The sequence below is a fragment of the Sinocyclocheilus rhinocerous genome, unplaced genomic scaffold (genome assembly GCF_001515625.1).
Source record: "Sinocyclocheilus rhinocerous isolate Xijiao unplaced genomic scaffold, SAMN03320098_v1.1 scaffold2852, whole genome shotgun sequence".
Taxonomy (NCBI): domain Eukaryota; kingdom Metazoa; phylum Chordata; class Actinopteri; order Cypriniformes; family Cyprinidae; genus Sinocyclocheilus; species Sinocyclocheilus rhinocerous.
Genome location: NW_015646497.1, coordinates 467,220 through 491,049, shown reverse-complemented (window position 1 = coordinate 491,049; position 23,830 = coordinate 467,220). Strand labels below are relative to the sequence as shown.

Here is a 23,830-nt window from a genome sequence, read left to right as displayed (position 1 = left end):
ACTCTCAAAGCCGTGATTCCCATCCACTTCCATTATATGACTGACAGACTGCAACGGTTTGTGTTAAAAATCTTCGTTTGTGTTCTACTGAAGAAACAAAGTCACCTACATCTTGGATGCCCTGGGGGTAAGCAGATAAACATCAAATTTTCATTTTTGGGTGAACTATCCCTTTAACTCTTGATGTTATATTCGGATTTATCGTTAATGTAAAAAGAATTGCATTGGTTGTTTTTTTCCATAGTGCAAGTAATGTTTATTTATTTGTCAAATGTGTCGACATTAAGTGTAACTGGAACATGAATTTACATTCAACTAAAAAAAAAAACCTTAGGGACTTTGCTTCCTCATTTCAGAATACCACTGCATGTCAATGAGTACACCAGTACTTTGGTACTGAATGATTACCACATTCACATACTTCTGTACTCAAGGTACTTCAAAGAATAACATGGCACTACTGTTGTCCAATTAAGTTAAGAAATAGCGAAAAAGAGGTCGATAATCCTGAAATAACAGACATTTGATAGCAAAAAAGAAACGGAGAGAGAGAGAGAGAGAGAGAGAGATTAAGAGAAAGACAACTGGTTGAACTGAGTCATAGCTTCTCCAGGTGGATTAACACAGCAGGCTTAAGAACAACATTTTTCAACACTGATGCATTTCCTGCAGCACATGTCCCACACTGCAAAATGCAGAGACTATTAGCCCACAACAAAGAAACATATATATATATATACACACAGACAAACTTCTTGGCTAGGAACATTCAGCTTATTTAAGTTCCATTAGATAAAAGCAGAAGCCTATATATTTCAATGAAAAAAGAAGAAAAAGGCTATATAGCAAAACTTGAGACAGAGAGAGAGAGAGAGAGAGAGAGAGAGAGAGAGAGAGAGAATCAAATAGTACCAGAGGGAGAAGAGTGTCAGATGCACTTGCTGATTTATTGACCGTTTGTATCTATGACTCAAAAACAACAAGTAGGCAGGCAAATCCAGCCGATATCACACCAAGTGATATTAGTTATTATACTAAAACCCAATAGTTCAGTGACCATCCAGACCAACATTTTGTATAGACGCAGGTTAAAAAGTTTGGAATGATGTAGCTGATGTTACTAGTCTTGTGCAAACCTGCACTGTCAGGCATGTACAGGCCGAGAGAGTGTGCAGGCCACACAGAGATGATGCCATCCATACATGAAGCTGAGGTTCATTTTTGAGATGATTTGCTGACTTTTGGAAAGACAACATAAACTTCCACTCTATATAAGTTACAAACACAGACATGTAGAACATGTACACTACTGTGCAAAAGTCTTAGGCCACTAGTATTTTCACCAACAACAAATGGTTTTTAGGTCAGTTATTTCTATTTGCTGATGCAATGTGTCAAGTAGGAAATATTAGTTTACATTTCCAAACATTCATTTTGCCATTAATTGTAATACTCTAGTGAGATTTTGTATGCACAAGGAGAGAGACAGCCAGTGCTCCACACAGAGATCTGATCTCATCATCATCCAGTCTGTCTGGAATGACATGAAGAAACAGAACAAACTGAGACAGACTAAATCCAGAAGAACTGTGGCAACATCTCCATAGATGCTTTAAGAAACTTAACTGCAAAACTACCTTAAAAACTATGCACATCGATAAATAAAATCGATTTATGACATTATTTTTGAAAGCATCCTCACTGTAAAGCAGTTTTACACAAGTGCCTAAAACTTTTCGCAGTACTGTAGTTTTGTAGGTAGGTTTCTTGCAGCATCTTGGAGACGTTGTCACAGTTCTTCTGGATTTAGCCTTTCTAAGTTTGTTCTTGATCAGATCTCTGTGTGGAGCACTGGCTGTTGTCAGACTCCTTGTGCAAACAAAAATCTCACTGGAATTATTACAATTAATGGCAAAAGGAATGTTTGGTAATGCAAACTGATATTTCCTACTGACACACTTCAGCAAAAGATAGTACAGTAGTGCATATCACAAAAAAAAAAAAACTGTATAGAACAGGTATATCACACAACGGAAAAACTAAAAATGTATAATTTTACACGTTAAAAGTGTACTTGATTCAATGTAACATAAATGTAAGTAAAACATAAGGTTTACTATGTAAATAAACTATCTGCAGGTTGAACTCACTGTATAACATTTAACTGTTTTGTCTGAGCATTAGTCAACATTGATATCGAAGAAGGAGACCTGTTTGGCATTAGTGCGATGACAGTAATGGCACAGAAATTATCCTGCATCTCTAATAAACTAGTGAAGACTACTGGAATAGTAGCCTACACGCAGTGCCCCCAAAAGCATGGCAGTGTATTGCGGATCCTTTAGCCAATGACATATCATGCAAAACATTTTACAGCTAAACCCTGCAGTCTATATCTGTAGCTACTAGCTAGTTGGCGGCAATGCTGCCTGAAAATAAAGTTTCCTGTGTATCATCACCTGAGTCATACAACAGTTCTCTTTGCCAAAGGAAAAAAAGGGTACGAGAGAAAGAGAGAGAGATGCTAGAAAGTTATCACATGCTTTAAACCAACCTTTTCTCTCTCTCGCTCACACACATCCATCTCTGCTTCAACTATGATAAACAAATGAGTCATCTAAGGCTTGCTGAGAACACTGACTCACTAACGCTTCATTCTCTCACTCCCCCTGCAGCAACACACACTCAGCCAAGCACACAGCAGCTCCTAAACAAAGTGGATATAAAAAAGAAAAACATTCAGGGCAAAGGAGTTAGAGAATGCAACAGGAAGGAGATGCCAAGAGGAGGGGGTCCATTACAATAAAGATGTGTTTTGTACACACTTAAAGGGATAGTTCACCCAAAAATGTAAAATTCTGTCATCGTTTACTCATGTCGTGTCATTTCAAAACTCTAAGAATTACTTTCTTATAGCTATAAAACAAGTTATTTTTAAGAATGTTGCAACTGATTTTGCCAATACAATTAAAGTCAATGGTGTGCAAACAGCGTAGAACTTATTGCATAGACAAAAAATAAAATAAATAAATAAAACATTGAGGCATTTCATTTAATTGTAACTATATTTTATGTTACACAGATGAAAGTCAGTCAAACAGGTTTGGAATGACAAGTGACTAAATTAATATAGCAGCTAATCGTTTTAACTAGTCTGAGCTGTATTATTTAGAAGATAAAAATGATTCTTCCAGTTTTTAAATACTGGAAACTGAGACCAAGGCTGACATACTCAAGAAAAGTATCTTTTAGAAAAAAAGAGACATGATTTTAGGAGACATGACTATCAAGAAAAACAATCATATTTAAGATTGCTCACCTTTAGATGCCGATGTAAGCCCCTCAGATTTCATTAAATCTATGCTGGCATAGGCACCGTTCTCTGGGGGAGGAGCGCTGGAGGATGGCAAGGGAAGCGCATCATGACTGTTCCCAGGCCGGAGATCGTCTCTCAGGTCTAGGGCGATGTAGTTCAGGCCATTCTGGTGTTCCACAGGTAGAGTCCTTGCAGACCTCACAGAGGGGGAATTGTCTCGATCTGAGGAGTTTCCATGTGTTGCCTCACTGCCAGATGTCACGCCGTCAGTCCAAACACAGTCAAAGTTCTGACCCTTGCTGCGGCCCACCTGCTGAGCCCCACTATTGCCAGGCACGGTGCCATTGGCGTCCGGGCCATTTCCACCTGACGCTCCTGATGATGTGACAAAGGTCTCCGAGCTGTGTCTCCGCCTGCCCTGGGGGTCAGCACGGACAACCTTAGGCTCAGTCGGGGGGCTGAAGGGGAAAAAGTGTTGCTCCAGAACATACAGGTGTTCAAGCATGGCTGTAGGGCTCTTGGACTCCTCCTCGGGCTCAAAAGACATTTCCGTGTAGTCGTCAGGCTTACCCACCGTGAGCCCACTGCAGTGGGAGGATGAGGAGGGCCGGATATATGAAGGAGGATTCCAGGGAGCCACCAGGGAGGGCCGTGGGGACCGACTCTTTGGTGGAAGACCATCCATCTCGACAGTCATGTAATCCTGTGGCAGCGGAGACTTGCGCTGCTCTCGGTTAATGCTTTGGGTTGAGGGGGAGCCTTCAGCAGACAACGAACAGGCAGAATATGTGGGCCGATCTCCAAATTCAATATTAATGTATTCTCCAGGGCTGGAAGGACGCACTGGCACTTCTGCTGCTCGCAGAGAGCCGTGCAAACTCCGCCTTCCAAGGGGAAGGCGGTTCGGCCGAATGGCACGGCGGTCTGTGAAGCCATTATGTTGAGAGGACTCAGGAGGTGGGCACCTGCTACTACGATCTGGGGTGGCTGTGGGTGAATTGTAGACCGGTTTTGCTGGGGAACTCATTGGGACGTAATCGTCATGCTCAGCCTGGTCTCTGGATGGAGCTTTGTATGAGCGAGGGAGGGAGAAATATGGACTGTAGGACTTGGGGACACCAGGAGTGGTCAAGGCATAATAATTCTCAGCAGAGACCTTTTGAGCATTAGCTGTGGAGCTGCTCTGAGACATATCCATGTATTCTGCATTCTCATGGCGGTCTGAGGCTCTTCGTCCCTCTGCTCGTCTGCTAATGTCAGGGCTGGATGGGACGGGAGAGTCAGTAGCCCCACTTCTACCTGGGAGCATCATCATATAGCCTTGAGAGTCCATGTGCTGGGGAACATGTAAAGCAGCACTTTGGACTTGTGCAGAGGCAGAGAGAAGGATATTTGGTTGCATAGGCATGTAGTCTGCATCACTAGTGGAGGGCAGCACACCTGCCATCATGGGCATGTACCCATCATCCTTAGGCGCGTCTGCAGGCCGTAGGCTAGGGGGCCGGTCTTGGCTGTGTTCAGAACTGGAGCTGTAGTCAGAGCAGAGGGAGGAGGAGGTAGAGACAGTCTGGACACTGCCACCCCAAGAGCTACTCTCAGCCACAGCCTCGTCCAGCGAGAAGGTGGTCTGGGTCATCTTCTGATAAACAGCAACTCCAGCAGCACTAGCGCCCCCAAGCTGCCTGGAGAAGGAGGGAGTCCGCCTCCTTAAAGACCCCGATCGTGAATCTTCATCTGTACTCTCATCTTTGATGGCCTCAGCTGCATTCGTTCCAAACACGTCACGATTCCAGCCCATAGCCATATAGTCATTGAGGCAGTGCTCCTCACGGATTGGTGGTGTGTTTCCCAGGGAGTCAGGGGTATTGCTGCGCACTCTGAAGTACCGGAAGTCTCCGGGGCTGGAGCCGTACTCATCAGATGAGTTAAAACCTCCATCGCTCGGGGAACCACAAATGGACGCGCTGGAGGGGCGAGTGATGGTGTCTGACACAGAGCCATGGCCGCTGCTGCTGGACATGCTGATCGGACTGGTGGTAGAAGGAAAGTGTGACACTGGCAGCGAGGCAGAACGAGTATGATAAGTGGAGCCTGGCGGGGCACGAATATAGCGGGCCCCTGCCCCACTGCTACTTTCCTGTCGGCTCAGGTTAGCGCGGGCTGTGTTGAGATGAATAAGGCTACCTGTCACAGAGCGAAAGGGGCGGTTCATTGTGCTTTCTCCCTCGCTGGAGGTGCGGAATCGGTAGCCACTTGTTCCACTGCTCTTCCTGCTGGGTGGTGTGCCCACCACAGATTCGGTCCGAGACCGCCGCTGGAGCCCCGTCTGGCTGGGCGGGAGGTTGCCCAGGTGTCGCCGCGTGGTGATGAAACCCATCGGGTTGGTGCCAGAAGACTGGCTTTTGCTTCTGGGCCTGAACTCGGCAAACGCCTTCAGTGCCTTCATGGTCTCTAGAATGGTCTCATGCATGTTCTGAGCCACCACAGAATCATCCACCTGCATCCAAACCTCCCCAGGTCCTATAGACGAAGACCGGCCGACCTCGATGAAGAAGAAGCTCTCTGAATGGCCGCAACGTCTGATGTTCATCAGCTGTAAGTTCACGCAAGGTGTCTCAGAGTTCAGCTTCACCAGGTGAATGCTCTTGGCAGACAGACAGAGCCTGTAAACGCCGGATAGATTCTTTATCTGGCCCAAGCCCTTCGGTTTAACATTTACCTGCCACACTTCCTTAAAGTCAGTCCCAGGGGTCACAGTACCGTATCCATCGTCAATCTCATCCGCATCCAGGTGGCCTTTCTTGCCCTCACTCATGAGCTCACTGAGCGCCTGGTACCACTCCTCCTGCTCCTGCTCATTCTCAGCGACAATCGCAAAGTATTCATCCTTAGTATACAGAGCAATGAGATGCTTATTCTTAGAATCCGCCCTTTTATTCACAGTGAAACACTGGTAGAGATAGATCACTCTTTTGGGGGGAGAGGCGCCAGCTGAGGCGGCAGCGTTTGAGCGCAGAGTGTTTCGAAATTTCTTCTCACTGTCATAGTACTCCAGCCTGCTCGGACCCAGATGACTCGACGCCCGCAAGACGAAAAACCTCTTATGACCGTGTTTCTGCTTTCTCATATAGCCACACTTCCTAATGTCGTCTGACACGGTGTTCACAGCAGGGCAAGCTGAGGTAGTAGTGTGTGTGCTACTCGCTGCAGATTCCTCAAGCGCCCGGTTAAGAGAGGACGCGGATGCTTTCCTCGCCGGCGATTCCAGGTGCTGTTGCTGCTGTGGATGTTGTTCAGTCGGTTGATGCAACGCAGCGCCGCCGACATCAAGTACGGAAGGGGGTTCCCCGACAGAAGTGTCGCCGTTCGCCGTTGCAGCTGCCGGTTTAGTCCCGATTGCCCGCTGTTGCGTTTCCAGCATCAACATTGCGGCTTTGCCTTCTTGGTAGTTCTCGAAATTTGCCATCAGATAGGAGATTTAAGGTCACTTTACCTCAGGCTTTTAGACTGAGACCCCATGTTTGTTTGGGGGGAACCGTGTCTCAGGCGGCGCACTTAAGTCTTTTCAGTGTTGAGCTTCTGTCGGCCGCCACATGAAAAGCAGGTATCCCAGCCAATGCTCCCCGAACTCAATGCCAGCAACTGCAACATGACCACATTTACCCGATCTATTATCGGTAGATCCTCCTAGCGGGCTACCAATCTGCTGCTCGCGCCCTGTGTACACTATGGAGCGCGAGCACAAACAACACATGACTCGTGCGTCATTCGCCTGGGGGTGGGAGCAGGCGCCCGATTGAGCGAGACGTGTGATTGAAAGCTGCTGTGACCAATCACGATGGACCTTTTCGGAACTACGTCAATGTCACTGACCAATGGTTTCGCTCGGAGTTTCATTGAAACGGCAAGGTGACGTCTGATGATTGATAGGCTTTTGTCCAATAATATTCTGTAAAGCAGGTTGCGTCATAGAATATCGAGCGTTCATTGGCTGTAGCGTTTGACTGAAGGGTCACCCGCCCAATCACAGACGTTTTCAAGGTTCCTTGTGTTGTTGATTGTGCCTTTTGGGATGCGTATCGCTTGCAAGTGTACAGAAGGCGATTGTGCTTAATTACATTTGTTACATGTTTGCAAAACAAGTGAATCCGTCCTTTTTTTCCGCATTGATCCCATTATTATTGTAGTTTGCCGGTGATTGATATTTTAACAAAAGTAGTCCGGATTTATAATGTACTAACTTGCTAGACACTCGTGTTACAGTAGCTAACTACTGGCAACTGAGTTGGTGTTTTGTAAGTGTGTGTTGAGAGAATTCTTATACATTTTTGTAGCTTATATATTGTGAGCTTGGGGCTGGGCTCAAAGTAACATCTTGCATATCAAAAATCAGAAGCAGAGAGATTAATAACTGAATATTAATCCCTAATCATCAAGATTTTGTGAAAATGACGTGGAATGTGTGATCTGTCTTTCAACTAGCTTTTATACATTTAAATCTTTATTAAAGGGAAAAAATGAAGTAAAATTTGACTAACTGAAAAATGAAATAAAATGTTATTAACAATATATTTATGCCTCATCATTTGACCAAAATCCACATTGGATCGCAATCAGAAGTTATTACAAACACTCAGTGGTGATTAATAGTAACGTTTAAGTAAGTGATAAATTAATCTCAATAATTGCCATATGTAGCTTGAAGCTAATTGTAGCTATAATTTCTCTGTTGTACCCATACGATTATATTCCATGATGTATTTTATCAAAAGAAATCATGTAAGTTCATAGGAAAATGTTTCATTCTCTAAAAAGATTTTATACAATGTATATCAGGATCAGAGGGATGTGGGTGGGCAGTGCCACAATTTACACATCAGTGTTCAAGGGGCCGGTTGCATAAACTGTTTAGACTAGTCTTAAAAAGTAAGTCATCTGATTTTTTTTTTCCTTCAAGACTGGTCATAACTTTTTTTATTCAGTTATGAAAAGGTATTGGTCTTATTTGTATTGGAAAAGTAAGACTGATTACCCCTTGGCAACTGCTAGTTGGTCAAACTAGTTCTTAAGACAGTCTTAACATGGTGGCTATTCCATATGCCTGCTGCACCGGTGACTTCATGCGCCGGTGCAAGTTGTGAAAATTCTGAAAATAAATCTAGGAATTATTGGATTGTTGGACTTTAAATCACTAGGGGTTGAGGCATCGAAAGTAACTAACTAGCTGTTTTATGGAGAGTAACTGTAATATTATTACTGAAATCTTATTAGTAATTAGTTACACTACTACTGCAAAAAGTAATATTATTACTGTAACTAGTTACTAGTAAGTAGTTACTGCCCAACACTGCTAACTAGTAATAAAAAAAAACATTAAAATGCTGCATATGATATGCATAATAGAGAATACGAGCTACTCTCTGATAAACATTTCACTCTGACACTCTGTTTGTGAAATAATTATTATGTTCGCTCATTTGGTACTACGGTTAATAACAAATTGAAATGTATTTTGGTGAAATTTAATTAATGAGAAGTTCAATTTTTAATGTTTGTTTAATTGATGGCAAGTCGGGGTCTCTTAATATAATGAGGGTTTAACTTTCATTATAAAAGTTTTTTTTTTTTGTCTCTCAGTATGTAGTTTGTGCCACTTATTTCCCTACAGAGACACTAATGCCTCAAATGTTCCCTCACGGCATGATTATTCTGAAATATAAACATGTATTATAGAAAATTTTAAATGACAAAACTGGCATCGAAAACAGCCAACCAAAGTCAACCTTTTTTTTTTTTTTTTTAGCAGATTCACAACCTTCAAACACCTAGAGGCATGACAGTTACACTGAGAAGGAGAAGAAATAGCTAGTTCATAATTATTAAAAAACACTGTATGTAAGTGGTGGGTAATCTTGCTGTGAGTTGATGAACAGGTTTTGAGAGAAGGTAATCTGGTTAGGGGTGACCTGGTGGCTCTGCAGTTTTATATAGAGTCAGTACTGGATAATCCACATAGGGCATGATAATGTAGGTCGCCATCTGCTGCCTTTACTGACACAATAACAAGAGGGCACTGTTATACAGTATTTCAGTGCTTCTGAACTTCTATTGCATCTCAGGATGAATGCATTTAACTATATCACAGTCATTTCAAGACTCATAACACACATTAGCCCTTTTCCCATTAAACAATATAGCCTGTCCTTTTAAAGAAACAACACACGGTATTTTCCATTTTTATTTTATTTTTTTCAGTACATATGGAATAGTATTTTAACATGAATTAGTATTTGTCTACAAATATATATACTAATGTTCAAAAGCTTGCTGTCAGTAACATTTATTTAGCAAGTAAATATCAAAAATGACAGTAAAGACTTTTACATTGTTACAGAAGATTTCTATTTCAAATAAAATCTGGGTTTTTTTACTTTTCATTCATCAAAAAATACTGGAAAAATGAATCATGGTTTCCACAAAAATGTAAGCAGCACAACTGTTTTCAACACTGATAATAGAAAATGTTTCTTGAGCACCAAATCAACATATCAGAATGATTTCTGAAGGATCACGTGACACTGAAGACTGGAGAAAGTTTTGCCATCACAGGAATAAATTAACATTTTAAATACTGTATATTATAATCGAAAAGTTACGTTTAATTGTAATAATGTTGCTAATATTATTTGACTGTATTTTTGATAAATAAATGCAGCCTTAGCGAGGATAAGAAACTTCTTTTGAAAACATAAAAAATCGTACTAACCCCAAACTTTTGAACTGTAGTATGTACATACAAATCATAGTTTACTTCTAACTAAATCTGATTCGACAACCACCACGATGCGCTCATGCATTGCGAATATGCATTCTAATACATATTGTGATATTCTTTGGGTTTTCATGGTAATCCTATTATGGATTATGCTAATTTATCATCTATGAGGGAAAAAAATCTACTAAAATCCCATGGTAAAACTGAACTCTAAATCTAAAATCATAGATCGTCATAGAACCACATGCACCATATTAATGCTGGCTGCACAATAGTTTATCGCAATACTAAATGTACTATTTTCTCTAGTCACAAACATGTTTACTAAGAGGGATAATCTGCAAGTGAATGATGTGAATGCACTGTATGTGTTGAGTCTTTGAGCCGGACCTGACCCCCCTCGTGCTGAGTAATGGATTCCCACTGGGTAAATTTAGCTCCTTGTGAGACTTTGGTTCATTTCATAAAGGTGCTTCATGTTGAGAATAGAGATATGCGGCTTCTCAGATAGATGTATATGCTTACGATGAGCATGATGAGTGAGCTGGACCACCAAGGCTCCAAATGAGAAGCTTATGAGAAGCCGTGTAGTTTCAGTATGGTTTGATATATTGAAAGCTTCTTCATAACGAATCTTCTACCGAAAAGTCTGAATTTCTACAATAACAAAGAGATGTTCCTGTTCAGTAAACTGTACACACAAGCTTGCCCATTCAGGTGCTTTTAAAAGAAAAACAGGCCGAGAACAAGCCTTTTCAGCTTGTTCTCTGTTTCTCCACGTTCCATTTCATTCTGCGTGCAGGTGTGGGGTCAAAAAGGCAAAGGTTAAAGGTCATCAGTGATGGTGTATCATGACATTGCCCTCATCGGCTAGGGTGATCTGAGCCACCTGGCGCACGGTGGAGATCTTCCTCACTGCCTTCTTAAGCATCACCTTAAAATCTTTTGATTCGTGTCTGTAAGACAGAAAAACAAAGAAGGAACACCAGCCTTAGTTGATCTAATACATCAACAAATGCATTTTTATCCAAAAAAACTACAGATAGAAGAAAGTATATCAACTGTTATATCAAATCTGTAATGGATTAAATAAAACATTTACATTATGTCATTATGAACACAAAACTTGTGAATATATACTGTATATATACAGTATACATAGTTTGTTTTGGTCTGTGTTAAGACATGATACATGAAACACTGAGAATAAACAAGACATTCAGAGCATGACAGAACACACAAACAGAAGCATAACAGCATGCCAAACATAGCCGACGGTCCATTTTGAAAAGCTGGCTATCCATATCGGAGGAGTGTCATCCGGTCTGAAAGGAGAGAGCTTATATAACCACTATCTTAGGCAAGTCACACATCTTCAAGTCCAAAAATATCTATGAGGTTGTACAAAGTTACCATAAATGATGACATCAAATCATGCACACACACATTTTGTTTGAACGGTTACTCTGGTAAAAAAAAAAGTCTATTTCATGTGCAAATGTATAAACTTACAATTGCAGAAATGACCAGAAATGAAAATGAAAGATAAAACAGTAGGATAATGTAGTATCATCTGAGAAACATTACTTGAAAGTAGAAGAACTGAGTCTTGTTTATGGTTGGAGAATGAAACCCAACCAAAATGGGGCAAAATTGGCAACAGCTTCCCACACTGACTCTTTAGCCCCATCCTGCCGTCCTCCCCACCTCCCCCGACTCTCTGTGCCACATTGAGTAATGTTATACATTCTCCATGCATAACATTACCTCAGTTTTTCTTCTTTGCAAGCTGTGCTTCTGCTTTCCGCTTCTTGTATGCGGCTATCTCCTCCATCTGCAAGCCATGAGCCATTTGCCTGAAAAATACATTGGAGAAGATAAACACAAAACACACACACACACACACACTGCAGGCACAGGCCACAGAAAGGCCTCCCCTTACCCTGACTTGAGTATGGGCGGCACGGGAAGTGGTTTGGTGAAGCCATCTCTCCCGGTGAGCCAGTAGGTTTCTTCTATACCTTTGCCCTGTGGAGAAGAGAGGATGAGAGGACAGAGCAAATAGTGTTCTTTCTTGTCTATCTAAACCCATGAATTATTTTGCATTGTTGATCTTACCACTCATTGGATATTTTACCTACTCATTGGTAAGTAAAATAGCTTAATTTGGAAAAGAAGTAGTAAGAGTATATTTTACTGCATTTGGAGGCAAACCTTACTATCACTATTAGTTACTGGCACATTTACCTCCAAATGTTTCACACATACCCTACAGCTGCCATTTTGGGAAAAATACATAATTGAATTAATGCATGATCTTTAACTACATTATTTACATGCTTTTACCACCACTGCACCAACATATACAGCACAGCAAATAATGCTCCATAATATACACTACCATTCAAAAGTTTTGGGTTGGTAAGATTTTTAAACATTTTTTTGTCTCTCATGCTCACTACGGATGTGTGTGTGTGTGTGTGTGTGTGAGTATATATATATATATATATATATATATATATAGTTTGTTTTGGTCTATGTTAAGACATGACATGTGAAACACTGAGAACAAACAAGACATTCAGAGCATGACAGAACACACAAACAGAAGCATAACAGCATGCCAAACATAGCCGACGGTCCATTTTGAAAAGCTGGCTATCCATATCGGAGGAGTGTCATCCGGTCTGAAAGGAGAGAGCTTATATAACCACTATCTTAGGCAAGTCACACATCTTCAAGTCCAAAAATATCTATGAGGTTGTACAAAGTTACCATAAATGATGACATCAAATCATGCACACACACATTTTGTTTGAACGGTTACTCTGGTAAAAAAAAAAGTCTATTTCATGTGCAAATGTATAAACTTACAATTGCAGAAATGACCAGAAATGAAAATGAAAGATAAAACAGTAGGATAATGTAGTATCATCTGAGAAACATTACTTGAAAGTAGAAGAACTGAGTCTTGTTTATGGTTGGAGAATGAAACCCAACCAAAATGGGGCAAAATTGGCAACAGCTTCCCACACTGACTCTTTAGCCCCATCCTGCCGTCCTCCCCACCTCCCCCGACTCTCTGTGCCACATTGAGTAATGTTATACATTCTCCATGCATAACATTACCTCAGTTTTTCTTCTTTGCAAGCTGTGCTTCTGCTTTCCGCTTCTTGTATGCGGCTATCTCCTCCATCTGCAAGCCATGAGCCATTTGCCTGAAAAATACATTGGAGAAGATAAACACAAAACACACACACACACACACACTGCAGGCACAGGCCACAGAAAGGCCTCCCCTTACCCTGACTTGAGTATGGGCGGCACGGGAAGTGGTTTGGTGAAGCCATCTCTCCCGGTGAGCCAGTAGGTTTCTTCTACACCTTTGCCCTGTGGAGATGAGAGGATGAGAAGATGGACCAAATAGAGTTCTTTCAGATGACTCGTCTATCTAAACCCATGAACTTAATCATTCAAGAGTTATTTTGCATTGTTGATCTTGCCACTCACTGGATATTTTACTTACTCACTGTTCAGTAAAATAGCTTAATTTGGGAAAGAAGTGGTATTAGTATATTTTACTGCATTTGGAGGCAAACCTTACGATCACGATTAGTTCCTGGCACATTTTACCCCCAAATGTTTCACACATTATACCCTACATCTGCTGTTTTGGGAAAAATACATATTTTAATTCATAATGAATTATCTTGAACTACAATATTTACATGATTTTACCACCACTAGACCAACATATATATAACAGCAAATAATGCAACATTACATACACTACCATTCAAAAGTTTTGGGTTGGCAAGACTTTTAAACATTTTTTGTCTCTTATGCTCACCCAGGCCACATTTATTTGATTACGAGTACAGTAGAAACAGAAATATTGTTAAATATTAGTACAATTTAAAACAATGGTTTTCTATTTGAGTATATTTTAAAATGTCATTTATTCTTATGATGACAAAGCTGAATTTTCAGCAGCCATTGCTCCAGTCTTCAGTCTTCAGTCAAGAAACATTTCCTATTATGTACCTATTATGTTGAAAACAGCTGCAGCTGTTTTTATGGAAACTGTGATAGGCCTACATTTTTTCAGGATTCCTTGATCAATAGAAAGTTCAAAAGAACAGAATTGATGTTACAAATATTATAAATGTCTTTCCTGTCAGTTTTGATCATTCAATGTGTCTTTGTTAAATTAAAAGTATTAAATCTTTTTCAAAAAATCTGAACAGTAGTGTATAAATGAGAGGTTGTGAGATAAATCTTTGATTTGTCCTACAGATGATCTCAGACAAGCTCACCTTGAGTTCTGTTCTGGCTCTCAGCTCTACTTTGTAGCCCAATTTCAGCTCCATCAGGACCTTCACTGTACTGGAATGGACATGGATTCTGTACGCTACAAACACGCACACAGATTAAGAGCAGTTTCCTTGCCTGGCATGGCCAACTGTACAATTAACGACAGTCACTGAATTTCACTGATTACAGATGTTAATAATTTTTACATCTGTAATTTAATGAGACATGCATCTATCCATATTCATCTTTGAAATATAGAAACAGAGCTGTATATGGTGAAACTGTCACATGCTTACGCAATCCTGTAGACTCCATTCTGGAAGCAGTGGTGACCGTGTCCCCAAACAGACAGTACCGTGGCATGGTCAAACCCACTACACCTGCCACACAGGGACCTAATAAGAAAGCATACATATGTAAAGAAAACGTTTTACAATTTTTTTTTTTTACATTTAATCAACCAAATGGGATGAATCAGCCTGACCTGTGTGAAGTCCTATGCGGATGCGGACTGGTACATCAGGCATATGTCTCATTTTGAAGGTGCCAACAGCACTCAGGATGTCCAGGGCCATGTTTGCAATCTCGGCTGCATGTCGGTTCCCATTGGGCATGGGCACACCTGATGCTACCATGTAAGCGTCACCAATGGTCTCCACCTGCAGGCAATGAAGACAAGAGACATTCATTAGTAAACTGAAAGCTTACATTATCTTCAATTCAATGAAAAAAAAATCTATGTGAAAGCAAACAAATTTGCTTATACTGTGATTACAAATAATAAAAACACAGCTAATAAATGTTAACATCACTTTTGTAGTGTTACCTTATAGACGTCATGATCGCCAATTACAGCATCAAATGTAGTGTAAAGGTCATTGAGGAGGTCGACCACCTCTATGGGCTCGCTGTTGGCTGAGATTGTGGTGAAGCCGACAATATCACTGAAATAAAGACTGACACTGTCAAAATACTCTGGTTCGACTGTAGTGCCCCGCATCAGGGCCTCTGCCACTGACCTAGAGAGGATGAACAAAAACAAAGGACACTTTAAAAATGTTGGAATTATTCAAAAACTTTACATATATGAGTGCTTGAAAGCTGTTCCCTGTCTATTTCTCTAAATATCACATCCGTGCATAGTGTGGTGGTAAAGTCATTGCTGTAACTGTGTGTCTGTCACTTACGGGGGCAACATTTGTGTGAGGAGTTTCTCAGTCTTTTGTTTCTCTATTTCCAGCTCCTCTGTCCTTTCCCTGATCAGTTCCTCCAGGTTGGAGGAATATTGCTCCAGCATTCGCAACATGGAGTCTATGATGTTGGTCTTTTTCCCTTTATTAACATTCTTGAACTGTAGAGAGAATAAGGAGGAGATGGAGAACAGCAGAGAATATAAGAATAGAATCTCTAAAATCAGACTGATCTCATACAGTTTTTCTCCATTGCTTGGTTATTCAGAGACCTATACATTATCAATCTCTGTTTTAATTTCAGTCTTACAACATAAACGTCTCCGTAAAAAAGTTTGTAATTTTACAACAACAACAAAAATTAATTAATGAATAAATAAATGAATAAACAAATAAACTTAATTGCTTAACTATGAGTTACCTACCCATACATGGTGAAAACTGCAATGGTTTAATAATATGGTTTAATACATATTCATATATATATTTAATATTATGTAACTTTATGGTTACCATACCAACTATGAATTGCCATGTCATGTCATAGTGAAAAACAGGAAAAGGGCTTTCCCAGAAGTCCCTGCATGACATTTTTTGTTATCAGTAATGCGCATTCATAATGTGATGTTTTTTGTCACGTGTTATTTAGTGTATGTTTATTGCATTATTTTAGCATTATGTGTGTTACCCTGATGTTGCGAGTATTAGCCATGTTTTATGGACTACTTGAACTCTGATTCATCATGTGGCTTATTGTTTTACTACCTGCATTATTATGGTGGTTATGAGTACATTTTACAGTAAAAAGCAGATTTTGGTACATCCGTATATTATTTCACTTAATAAAATGAATGACTCTAGAAACTAGAAACAATATAACAGTATTTTTTACACTGAATTTCTGGCAACCACAGAAATCTGACATTATGGTGATGGTTTGGCAGTGCTGTCAGTGTTCACCTGGTCAAAGATTTCATCAAATGTGGGTCTCTTCTCTGGCTGTTCATTCCAGCACTGCTTCATAAGCTGAATACACTCCATGGGAGCATGATCCGGGGACACAAGGGGCCGGCACATTGGAGGAGGCTTCCGGATCTTTTGGACAATTTCTATATGATCCAGATGTATTAAAGACTTAAACACTGTACAATTACTGTAATGACATGCCTACACAACAATCTACCACTATAGACAGTACAATATAGATACAGTATAGATCGGGGTCCACAGAAAAGTTCAGAGAAAACCAATGTGAAACAAAAATGTCTGTATGTCTGTGACATCAAAAAGTTTGAAAAGCCCTGGTACAGATAGTGGGGTCATGTGACTTTACCATCAAAAGAGTTCTCCAGCATGCAGAAGGGAGGCCCTCGCATGACCACTTCTTGCATGATGATTGAGAAACTGTACACATCACCAGGGTGACTGCCATACAGACCAGGGTAGGGTCCTCTCAGAATCTCAGGGGCGGTCCACAGAAGGGCTGTGGGGGTTCAAATACTTGAACATCCTATGCAAGAGATCAATAACAAGAAAAGTCTCACAATAAAACCTTACCTTCAGCTGGAGGTTCAACATAAGGAAATCTCTGAGCTTCCAACACCTTGTTGTAGCCATAGTCTGTGATTTTGAGCACGAAACGCCCATCGACCACACAGTTCCTGGATTTAAGCCTTCCATGACAGATGTTCCTGTGGTGAAGATATTTCATACCCTGCATGCCAGTCAGAAACACACATAAGCTTACATGTGGTGTAACTGCAAATGCATTTATGTGACAATAAACGTACATACTAGAGAACTAATGTATAAAACCACACAAATCAAGAAATAATGATAAGAATCCTGTTTTTAATGACTTTAATGTTTATAAAGTCTCTTTTTGTGGTTTGGGTATAAATTGAGAAGTCATTATCAACGTGTGCTTGCTATATTTCAATGCTTTTCAAATGAATTTTCAATTCAACCAATCACATTCCTAGTAAGAGCACCTTGATGAGGTCTAGAATGAGAGAGGACTTGAACATCCAGTCCAGTTTGACGTCATCATTGAGCAACAGATCTTCCAAGCTGCCGCGCGAACAATACTCTGTTACTATGGCAAACACTCCACAGTCATGGAAGAAGCCGAGAAAGGGGTTAACATTCTCATGCCTCATATCTTTCATCTGGAATATCGAGAGCAATTGTATGATAAAAGAAATAATCACCAACAAAGAACATACAAACAGAATGTCCTACAAACAGAATGAGCACTACTTTGACTGCTTTTATTGTCCTCATTTGTAAGTCGCTTTGGATAAAAGCGTCTGCTAAATGACTAAATGTAAATGTACTATGTAAAAATCAGTGGCAAAACTAACCAGTTCAAACACATCACTGGTATGAGGAGTGATGCTCCGGAAATTTCCATATGGCAGCCTTTTGAGCCATGCCCAATCACCCTGCAAAATGAGAAACATTAGAGAAAATGTTCAGTCATTTACATTAAATATGTGTAAATAATGTATCTAAATGGTTGATATAGCATAACATAATCTTTTCATGATGTTTACTTATAATGTTAAGGTTTCTTGCACTCATTATCTAGTTTTATAGTCACAATCTAGTTCTAAATGACCATTTTCCACCATATTTTTGGCCCTTAGAATAGAATAAGAAAAAAAATTTGTGAAACAATAATATTATAAAATATTATTACAATTTAAAATAACTGTTTTCTGTTTGAATATATTTTAAAATGTAACTAATTCCTGTGATGGCAAAGCTGAATTTTCAACAGCCATTACTCCAGTCTTCAGTGTCACATGATCCTTCAGAAATCATTCTAATATGCTGATTTGCTGCTCAAGAGACATTTCTTTATTATTATGAACGTTGAAAACAGTTGTGCTGCTTAGTATTTTTGTGGAAACAGTGCTATATTTTTTTCCAGGATAGCAAAGAATAGCAATGATTTAAAAATCGAAATTTTTTGTACCAATGTAAAAGTCTTTACTGTCACATTTGATCAATTTACTGCATTACTTATTAAAATGATCAGTTACTTTCTTACTGACCCCAAACTTTTGAATGATATTGTAGTTTACACTGTTGTTTATCATGGTGGGTCATGCTGTTGAATGCTGAATTACCATTGTGTATGAAATGTGCTATACTGTATAAATAAACATTGATATGTAGATGTAATTGTGACAAATCATATTTGCAACTTCATTTTCATAAATGCTGTAAGTGGACTGTGAAGGGATTTTTTGTTTGTGACTGTTAAATCTATAGTTTATTTTGAAGAAAAAAAGATTTTTCATAATATGAGCCTTCAAATTCAATCAGTCATTTTACATAACCTATTGAGAGTTTTTCTTTTACCTCATAAATGACAACATTAGAATTTTCGTAGGTGGCTGGCGACTGAATAGACAATGGAGACTTGAGGCTTTGCTCTGAAATGCTCATTCTTGAGTCACTGGCCTTGCTGTCATCCAAGCTCAGCTTCTGTTTTTCAGATACAAGTATTAATAATTAGAGTATATGAATGTTTATTTGTGTGCACATGTACTTGTGCTACTGACCTTATTGCTCAGGGATGGGTTGATGAATGTGACATCATTTAAAGTCAGTAAAATCTTATTCGGACCCCTCACCATTCGGATCTTACTAATTTTACGCCTATACAAAACATTTAGAAATATTTAAAGAAACGTTCTGTAGTAGTCTACACACTTTGAACAACTTTAAATGTTACGATAAATTTAGGTGATAATTTGATGAATACCTGATGCAGTAAGAACAGCCAATTGAGAAGAAGATGAACAGAAAGCCAGACAGGAAGATTAAAACCATGTGTAAAAGATTCACACCTGTAACACAGAGGGTGATTGATACATAAAATGCATGTACGTCGATGTGAACGAAAAAACAAAAAATCATGTACATACACACTCACCTCCACGGCAGATGATCCCATGTGTAAACCAGCAGCTGGAATCAGTTTTTGGTGGTCCAGCTGGGGGGAAATGAATCGGCCGTCCCAGAAAACGCACCATATCTGTCTGCATCTCAATATGGTATGTAGGTTGCAACTCCCAAGAAAAGCCATCCGTGTCCAGCACCACATAGTCCAGCGTGCCAAAGTCAGAGAAGTTTGCTTGGAGGCTAAAACCTTTGAATAGCAGGTTTCGGGCATTCTGGGCGATGTTCCCCCCAGACATCCACTGGCCTGAAGCCCTGACACTTTGCACAGCATGAGCCATGAACACGATGGAAGAGTAGATGGTGCCAAACAATGGGGACACCTATAAGAGATGTGAAGGTTTTACATTAGCTACTGTATATTAGCTAAGTGTTAAAGCCCCAATTTAAACCATCGCTGTACCTGCTGTGGTTTAAGGTTCCTGGGAAGCTCTCCTTGCTCCTGGGCCTTTTCAAAAGCTTGGTAGAAAGACTGCTCCTGTGGAGACTCTATAGTGATGGTGAGCACGGCATCGTAGGCTCGTAGCAGCTTGCTGTTATGGCGCAGGGCAGGCTGGGTTACATGATGGTAGGGCAGACTGTAAAAGAGCGTATCGTAAGGTAAAAACACCAGCGAGCCGTCTGTCATCCGCATGTCATAAGCTGTCTCCAACAGCAACTTCTGGGTTCCTCCACCAATCAACACCGAGTGCATAACGAGGATGACCACTGCAAACAGAAGTATTGAAAATATGAGAGGACAGGTAGAAAGAACAGTATATTGTATATTATTTTAAATCATTATATTTAATACAGTAAAAACGTTTATTATTTAAATCATATTTATTTTTTACGAAAAAATATAACTGAGTAGTTATTTAAAAAAGAAATATTTCAGTATAGAGAAAAGGAAATATTAATTTTTTTAGTGTACTAATCGAAATATGAGCTAATTTTTTCAGCCAAACTGCTGACATAATTGCTAGTAATATAATTTTTAATGAAAAGTTTTGTATTCAAGTGTATTTTACAAATTAATTAATTAATTATGGTTTAAAGTTTTGATGTCAGTAATATTTTGTTTTAAGAAATAATACTTTGATTCAGCAAAGATGCATTGAATTTCTATTAAAAATTAACGTTGTTCTTTTGAACTTTTGATTCATTAAAGAATCTTGAACATCAGTATATTAGGATGATTCCTGAAGAATTATGTGACACTTAAGCCTGGAGCAATGGCCATAACAGGAATAAATTACCTTGTTATTTCTACATTTATACTAACACTAATTATTCATTTTAAAATATATTGTACAGTTACAATACAATGTTAATATTACAGTTTTTCCTGTATTTTTGCATACGAGGTTTTTTTCAAAATATCTTACCAAACTCAAACTTTTGAACAGTAGTGTATAAATACTGAGAAGTATCAGTATCAAAACAAAGTACTGTTTTAATAGTTAATGTTACAGTTTAAAATGTGAGCAGATCACTTATCACTACATCATATCATTCAATATTAGCCATGTTTTAAACTCACAGCGGAGATCTGCCACTTTCTTGACTCTGGCCAGTGTCTTACGCACGCTGGTGTGGTCATTACGAACAGATGCCACAATGCTAACAGGCATCCCATGACTCCTCAGGGCACTGGCCAGCTTTATACCCGCCTCAAACCAGGCATCCTCTGCTGATGTAATGATGCCCACATGTGCCCAGAGAAAGTGGTGCATGAAGCGTAGCAGGACGAGGGAGGGTAGGGGCATGGTGCGGGCAAACGTAGGGTGACTACGGGCGTCATCCAACTCATGTCCAATACAAGACCAGGAAAACACTGCCTTATTCCAACTCTTTCCTAGCAGAGAGGCAGCTTCACAGTAACCTGGGTTCACCGGACCAATAAACCCAGACGCCCGTGTGTAGAAACCGAGGAAACGGGCAAAAGCCTGGGACGTCTCACAGTCCTCCTCCAGGATGACATAATCAAACGTGATGCCCTGTGAGAGGTAAGGGTCCCTGTTGATGTGATCCACAGCTAACTGAGCAGCCACGCCGGGCTGAGCTTTAGTAAAGAGGGGGTCACATGACCAAGGACCCACCACCCCAACCCTAACGGTGGCAGCAGAGGTGGCAGGGAAAAGGCACAGGAAGCTTACAGTATACAACAGTGGCCAGAGACACAAATAGGTATATTTATGAGTGCTTTGGTCAGGGATCTGGAGTCCTCTGGTGGCCCATGCTGGACATAAGCTGTGAAAGGCACTGGATGGCCGTCGCATTGCAGGGTAACAGGTCAGCCACACAGCTGGTGGGTTGGCACACAGTGGAGCTTCTTCACTGTCACATGAGAGATGCCCTTAATGTCAATCAGGTCAGCAGCCACAGCAAACTACGAAAAAATGAACATATGTAAGCTGATAGAACTGATAGATCTGTTTGTTAAAATGATTATCAGTTCATATTTAGCATGTTATGCTGTAAAAATGCTTTCAGAGCAGCAAAAATACAGAAATCAAGAAGGATTTAATCTATAAATTTGTGCTGGTTATTAATGGTGTAAGATTGGGAGTGAGAGGATTGCTGAAATCCTGTTAAGAGTACAGCATAATGCGTAGGCTACTCACTTCAACTTTATCCAAATAAAACATTTAATACATTTAGGCTATTGTATTGTTATCCCCAAAACAGATCAATCTGCAAAACAACCATGTTATATCCTTCACTATACTGGGTATCAATATGACAATATGAAACTTAAGGGACTTAAATGTTGATTATCCAAGTAAGGCTCTGCTGCTTGAGTTTTTTTGTGATCATCACAGCCAACAGTTAGAAATAAGTATCTTTAAGTAAACTAATTCAATTAGTTTGAACGTAACCTGCCAGCAGAAATACATCAGTACAAACTATAATCAACAGTTGCAACACTTTTTAAACTTATTGACTTTGTTTTGACTTCATAGAGTTACTGTTGTCAATTTTTAAAACTGCAGTCTAGCATTACCAATTAGTGACACCATTTAACTGTTTAACCATTGTATTTGACTTACGGACTGTAACTGCCAAAGTAATACCTGATTGTTCATTTCTATAACTTGTTGTCTTCATCTGCGTAAATCCTGTCCATGGAAATGCTGTGACCATATGCAAAAATCAATTATTTCTTATTATTTGCACATATGTTGTGAAATAAATCCAAATATGAGCAGCAGGTTCGATCACGGTCTATCCAGAACTGAGTTACAGTTATAATCTTCTCTTGTGCTGTGCACACCATGCCACTGCTGACCTCAATGAATGACCTGAAGATTATATCAATCCAATTTTCAGTCTGTGTAATGGACACATTATAGTGTTGTGTATGTTCTTCCAAAAATGACAGCTGCTGGTAATTGATGCTAAAATTCAAACATATTATAATTTAAGTGTTGACATAATGAATACTTGTTTTAAAAAAAAAAATAGCATAGAAATAGCAAGAATAGCAAGAACAAGAACTGAACCAGCACTTACTCTAGGGGGCAGTAGAATCCAATAAAGTTCCCAGTTGTGTCTGCCTGCCTGGCTGATATTATTTTGGTGTTCTGCATGGTCTCTGTTTTCATTTTTTTTTTTTTTCAAACACCTAATTCTGGTAGAGCTAGCTAAGTTTCAGGAACAAAAGTGACAAAGATTTGCGGTTCACTTTCATAATCTGCTCCATCTGTCCCACCACCCTCTCTTTCCTCTCTGCAATCTTACACAAATACTTTCCCTTGACAGATAATTGCTTTCTTATGCAGTGAGTGACCAAAATTAAATCATTGACCAATCAGAATGTTTTAGTAAAGCCTTGTCTAAGAAACTTTCCATATGCCATATCCCCATGTTTTATGTGCTCAGTCAAAGCTCATGGAAGATTTTCTCATCCATAATTCTCATAATTCCCCCTCGAGACTTGACCTGCCGTCACTGCGGTCATCTCTAGGAGAGAGGCACAGAGAAATGTGTCACTCACATGTCAAAGGTAATGAATATGGAAAGATTGCTGTGGCAGATATTAGTGTCTCACAACATTCCCTCGCTGCCATCCAAATCTTCCGTCACCAGTCATTCAGACAGATGAGCGTTTTTGCGCATTGTTTACTTAGGCTAAACTAAGCGGTGTTGGGGGTAACGCATTACAAGTAACTTTTTTCAAGTAACTAGTAAAGTAACGCATTATTTTTTAATTTACACAAGAGCATATCTGAGTTACTTTTTCAAATAAGTAACGCAAGTTACTTTTTTTTCTCAATTTAT

General features: G+C 39.8%; 2 protein-coding genes across 4 annotated transcripts in view; both read right to left on the bottom strand.

The window, feature by feature from the left end:
• The window catches only part of LOC107707924 (insulin receptor substrate 2-B-like), a 26,911-nt gene extending 19,856 nt beyond the window's left edge, over positions 1 to 7,055 (bottom strand). Inside the window, exon 1 of the mRNA XM_016512051.1 lies at positions 3,320 to 7,055. Coding sequence (XP_016367537.1) covers positions 3,320 to 6,782 — 3,463 coding nt within the window. The 5' untranslated portion in view covers positions 6,783 to 7,055. The remainder of the gene's footprint in view (positions 1 to 3,319) is intronic.
• Positions 7,056 to 10,043: 2,988 nt separating this feature from the next.
• On the bottom strand, positions 10,044 to 22,828 carry gc2 (guanylyl cyclase 2). Of its 3 annotated transcripts, none has more exons than XM_016512049.1 (20): positions 22,624 to 22,828; positions 21,090 to 21,938; positions 19,971 to 20,275; positions 19,542 to 19,890; positions 19,371 to 19,455; positions 19,168 to 19,264; positions 18,965 to 19,090; positions 17,959 to 18,039; positions 17,587 to 17,763; positions 17,153 to 17,309; positions 16,929 to 17,078; positions 16,556 to 16,704; positions 15,593 to 15,756; positions 15,232 to 15,424; positions 14,890 to 15,064; positions 14,702 to 14,800; positions 14,408 to 14,502; positions 13,396 to 13,481; positions 13,221 to 13,309; positions 10,964 to 11,047 (listed from the first exon to the last, which is right to left on the bottom strand). In XM_016512049.1, the coding sequence occupies exons 2-19, from the start codon at positions 21,826 to 21,828 to the stop codon at positions 13,222 to 13,224; spliced, it is 3,315 nt and encodes a 1,104-aa protein (XP_016367535.1). In that variant the 5' UTR covers positions 21,829 to 21,938; positions 22,624 to 22,828; the 3' UTR covers positions 10,964 to 11,047; position 13,221. The 3 variants fall into 3 exon arrangements, with proteins under 3 accessions (XP_016367534.1, XP_016367535.1, XP_016367536.1); XM_016512050.1 differs by lacking the exon at positions 10,964 to 11,047 and adding an exon at positions 12,680 to 12,778; XM_016512048.1 differs by lacking the exon at positions 13,221 to 13,309 and having other exon boundaries at positions 10,044 to 11,047.
• Positions 22,829 to 23,830: the final 1,002 nt, after the last annotated feature.